This window comes from Pollicipes pollicipes, unplaced genomic scaffold (assembly GCF_011947565.3).
Source record: "Pollicipes pollicipes isolate AB1234 unplaced genomic scaffold, Ppol_2.1 Scaffold_6052;HRSCAF=7182_pilon_pilon_pilon, whole genome shotgun sequence".
Classification (NCBI taxonomy): Eukaryota; Metazoa; Arthropoda; class Thecostraca; order Pollicipedomorpha; family Pollicipedidae; genus Pollicipes; species Pollicipes pollicipes.
The window spans coordinates 25,971,623-25,976,656 of record NW_023596805.1 but is presented as its reverse complement, the minus strand read 5'-3'; the positions used below and the strand labels follow the sequence as shown (position 1 = coordinate 25,976,656).

Below are 5,034 nucleotides of genomic sequence, written 5' to 3'. Positions count from 1 at the left end.
CACCCTGGAGACAAGGCTCGCGGTCAGCGGCGACGCGCTGGACCGCCCGGCCGGACCGCCGCGCCGGCGGGTCTGCCGGCGCGTCTGCCGCGGGGTCTGCGCGGGGTCTGTCGCGGGGTCTACCGGCGCGTCTGCCGCGGGGTCTGTCGCGGGGTCTGTCGCGGGGTCCGCCGCGGGGTCTGTCGCGGGTCTGCCGCGTCACCTGTCCACGCCTCACCGCGGGACTGTGTTGGACGGCTCCGGCACGCCGCGAGGCCCGGTCTGGTCGAGACACCGCGCCCTACACTGGACCATCCACGTTCCGTCGACGCTTGTCTTGCTCGCCACAGCGGTACACGCTGGACTGCCGAGTCTTCCACGCCTGCGCTATCGGTCATGGCGACACTAGCGTGACAACTGACGGTCCACGAGCCGCCACCCGTCACAGTAACACGGCGTACCTCCGAGGGGCTCTCCCACACATGACGGATCCAGTACGTTAAAAGACAATAGCGCGGTTGAAGCATTCGACGCGGTCAGCCCGTAGTGTCCCGGTCGGCCCCCGACCCACGCGGCCAGCCCGGCCCTCGACCCACGCGGCCAGCCCTGCTTCTGACCCACGCGGCCAGTCAGGCCCCCGACCTACGCGGCCACCCCGGCCTCCGACCCACGCGGTCAGCCCGGCCCCCGACCCACGCGGCCAGCCCGGCCCCCGACCCACGCGGTCAGCCATGCTTCCGACCTACGCGGCCAGTCAGACCCCCGACCCACGCGGCCAGCCCGGCCTCTCACCCACGCGGCCAGCCCGGCCCCCGACCCACCTCTGCGCGCTGTGTGGCCGGCGTGAAATGCGGACTCTTGTCATTGGAGTCGATCACCATCACGGAGAGCGTGGCGGTGCCGGTCTGGGCCGGCGAGCCTGCGCCGGGCAGAGGTCACACACGGGTCAGAGGTGCGGTCAGTGCCGCTATCAGCTCACCACACCGGCGCAGAGGGCTCTCAGGCAGACCTCCTCAGCGCTCCGACGGGTCGGCATGGCACGAGCTGGCAGCGTCGTTTGCACGGGATCTAACGAAACCTGAAATCCCTTCAATTTAATTCAAGCTCACGCCGTCACAAAATCCCCTCTGAGCGTTTCTACCATGCTTGCATCGGGTTGCCCCATTGCAGAGCCTGCCTACTCTATCTCAGGTCATACCAGATACACTGCACCGTCCAACTTGAAATGCACCGTCATGTCGCAGCCACCGCTAGACAAACACGCCTCCAGCGCTGATGAAGCCAGGCACGTCACCATACAGCCTCGCCAGCCGCGCCGGCAGGCAGACGAGCCGGGCTGCCCCGGCCGGCCGTCGCACAGCGCGCCCTGCCTCCCGCCCAGCGTCGAGCACCAGCTGTTGGACAGCGAGCCCTGCCTCCCCCCAGCGTCGAGCGTCGCTGACCTGCGTCCACGGCCAGCACCTCGATGGCGTACTGGGCGCGCCGCTGGTGGTCCAGCCGGCGCACCAGCGTCACCACGCCCGAGTCCGGCTCCACGGCGAAGTCCTCGTAGGCGCCGCGCTGCAGCCGGTACTGCACCCGAGCGTTGTCGCCCGTGTCGCGGTCCAGGGCCGTCACCTGCTTCACCACCGTACCTGGGGCGGAGTCGCCGACGGTCAGCAGGGACAGGCGGCGGCGCATGGGCAGACAGCAGGGCAGGGCAGGCGGAGCAGGGACAGATGGCAGAGCAGGAACAGACGACGGAGCGGAGGCAGACGGTGGAGCAGGAGCAGATGGCGGAGCAGGAGCAGACGGCGGAGCAGAGGAAGACGAAGGAGCAGGGACAGGCGGTGGAGCAGGTGCAGACAGCGGAGCAGGGGCAGACGGTGGAGCAGGGGCAGACGGCGGAGCAGGGGCAGATGGCGGGACAGGGGACGACGAAGGAGCGGGGACAGGCGGTGGAGCAGGTGCAGACAGCGGAGCAGAGGCAGACGGTGGAGCAAGGGCAGATGGCAGAGCAGGGGCAGACGGCGGATACGTGCAGACGGCGGAGCAGACAGACGGCGGGACAGGGGCAGATGGCGGAGTAGGGGCAGTCGGCGGAGCAGGGGCAGTCAGCGGAGCAGGGGCAGACGGCGGACAGGTGCAGACAGCGAAGCAGAGGCAGACGACGGGCAGGTGCGGGAGTCAGTGAGCGGGCAGGAGCAGGCCCCGGGTTGAGGCAGACAGTAGACAAAAGCGGATAATTAGCCAGGTCCCTCAGTGCAGAGGGCCGGATGTAACAAGACTTGAATGCTGGCAGAGAGCGAATAATTGGCACACAATTCGACTGCGGATGGTCATCAGAAGGAAGCCGGCAGGGCGCAAACAGAAGTCAGGTGCATTCGCACACCCACGTTTAGTCAATCGTTAGTAGAGCTTGCCAGACACCGGTGTTGTCGCCCAGGGGACCGGCGGGGGAAGCTCAGTCCCGAGGGGAGGGACGGCTGCGGCCGGTCGTCCTGGTGACATTGACCCGGGCGCCCGGCGACCGGCCGGTCAACAGAGGACGTGGCGCCACACTCGGGCCGCCGCCGGCCGCCGGCCGCCGGCCGCGGGGAAGGGAGCCACGGACCGGATGTAGACAGGCGTGCTGTGACGGGACATGGCGCCGGCTGGGCGGAGGCAGGCTGGCCAACTGTGGCACGGACCCAGCCGGCCAGCGTTCACAATGCAGTGTTGTCAGCATTTCCTGCATTTGCGAGTCATTCGACTGCAGTGAGATTCACTTGTTCCGCTGGAGTAGATCCAGTGCGGCGAGAAAGGCTAGAACAACATGATCTAGGACCACACGTCGATGTAGACGAAAGGAACGCTGGATCCCAGGGACTCAACTAAGCTATAAAAGTCCCTTTCGATAACTAACTATCCGTCCCTCCACCCCCGCCCCTCCCCCCCCCCCCCCCCCCCCCCCACCCCCCCCCACCACTTCGCCGGCCTCGGTGCCCTGGGTGCTCGATGCCCTGTTCCTCCCCCCCCTCCCCCCTCCCACTTCGTCAGCCCCAGATATCCTGAGCGTCGCGTCTCTGTCGTGCCCGATGTCCTGCCCCCCCCCCCCCCTCACCGCGCCAGTCCCCCGGTACCCTGAGTGCCGCGTCCCTGTCCCGCCTGCTCTCCTGACCACCACTATCCTGTCGAGGGAATGCGGCTTCACGTCCCCGATAACGATAACGATAACGCTGGTCTGACTCCTGTGACAAGCCCGCCCTAAGTCGAGACGGCGAGCGAGCGTCGCCACCTGACGCCACGTTATCGCGCCGACCGGGCGGCTGTGCTCACGGAGCCCCCCCCCCCCCCTCCCCCCCACTCCCAGCCTCACAGCGGGGGGTGGGGCAGCTGTGGTCACAAAGGCGGCCGCGCGGTGTGGCGCAACCGTACGGGAACCCCCAGCTTCCGCGCCTCTCTTCCCGAGCAGTAACATTCCATGGCCGTCCCAGTGGACAGAGAACGCGACCACCGGCAACCCGGGGTATCACCGGCGCACATTCAACGGATCTGGGACATGGACAGGAGCACCACGGGTGGAAGAAACCCTGCATCTTGGCGTACAATAAACGGCAGTGCCTCTCAGCGAGGGAAGCTCTGGTTTGATCCGGTTTGGCTGGGCGATCCCACTCTCGGGCGATTCACGATCTCCTCCGATCGTAACTGAGGCCGGAGTGGGGTGGGGGCTCCACACCTCAGCGCTCCGTCAAGACATGGCGGGCGTCGGGGCGGCGGACCCAGCACTGGGCGGCTGTGGCGCCGGCTCACGGCTGTCAGACCGTGCAGACTCGCCGCCACCCGCCCGGGAGCGTGACCGGCGGCGTCAGCCTCCCCACCCGGCCCCAGGGCCGCGTTCCCCATTGCCAATAGCTGTCCACAAGTTGCAACCCGTGACGTCAGAGGTGAGTGCGTCACAGCAGCCCCTGCGGCATAGGGGTTAGTCGCTTATGCATGATGTAGGTACTTGCGACGTCATAGGCAGCAACTCAAGTAGTTACTTTTCTAATGGGGAACGCGGCCCAGGTCAATGGCCTCACTGAACAGCTGAGCGGGCCGTGCCGGCGCAGCCCCTGCGGTCGGCCCGCCCCCGCCGACTGCTGGTCACTGGGTCACGGGTCGATTAGTCCACCTTCTGGCAGACATGACGTCACTGACCGGTCGGCAAAGTCTCGGGCAGCACGGCCTGGTACAGCTCCTTGGCGAACTTGGGCCGGTTGTTGTTGGTGTCCCTGATCTCCAGCAGCAGCGGCACCGACACCGTGTGAATGCCGTCCGTCACCTGCCCACACAGACGTCACAGCTACAGGCGCAGCACAGCGTCAGGGGCACAGGGGCACAGCTGCGACACAGACAACCGACAGGCGGATGTCAGGGGAGGAAGACATCTGTTACTAACATGACGAGGACATGAGACATTTCGGGGGCATGCAAGGAAAATACCACTGCTACACTGACACCGCGAACAGTCAAGTGTGGTACACCTACTGACTTCACACGTTTTTCAGGATATTGCGACTATATTTGTACAACAATTTGATGCGCATCGCCATTTTCAATAAAAGGAAAATGCAGTCAGAGACAATACTGAGATTATAAATCCTTTCAAGAGATCAGAGGACAGGGACGCCTCTCAAGTAATCGTAGCGAAGCCCAGCATCTCAAACTTTCGTAAATAGAGGAAATACCCCACAATGTGTTATGCCCTTCAACGTTGTCCAGCTCGTTTACCACGTTATTCAGCAGAGTCGACACCTTCGGTCTGCCACCGTATGTCACCTACACGTCAGCGAGCCGTCGAACCCGGACCACCGGACTACGCAGCGTTGCCAGTGCCGAGCCAAAGGAGGCTGATAACACGGCGTTCGATGTCTCGCCCATCCACTCCATCTAAGCCCCCTGGTCGCGCGGCTCTGTGCCCCTGCCCCCCCCCCCCCCCCCGTTCCAGCGACCCGGCCCGTCGCTGCCGCCTCCATGGCGCCCGGTGCCCGCCTTTGTCTGTCGTGTTTGGTGTGATGGCGTTCGGCGCCGGGTGGTGGGGTGTCCGCTCCCATG

At 65.5% G+C, this 5,034-nt stretch overlaps 1 protein-coding gene across 1 annotated transcript in view; it reads right to left on the bottom strand.

Annotated features, from left to right (window-relative positions):
* Positions 1–5,034, bottom strand: part of Cad87A (cadherin 87A) — a gene marked incomplete in the record, with an annotated part of 61,903 nt that overhangs the window by 40,665 nt on the left and 16,204 nt on the right. Inside the window, 3 exon segments of the mRNA XM_037228095.1 lie at positions 776–898; positions 1,422–1,613; positions 4,138–4,261. Of these exon segments, the coding sequence (XP_037083990.1) occupies positions 776–898; positions 1,422–1,613; positions 4,138–4,261 (439 nt within the window).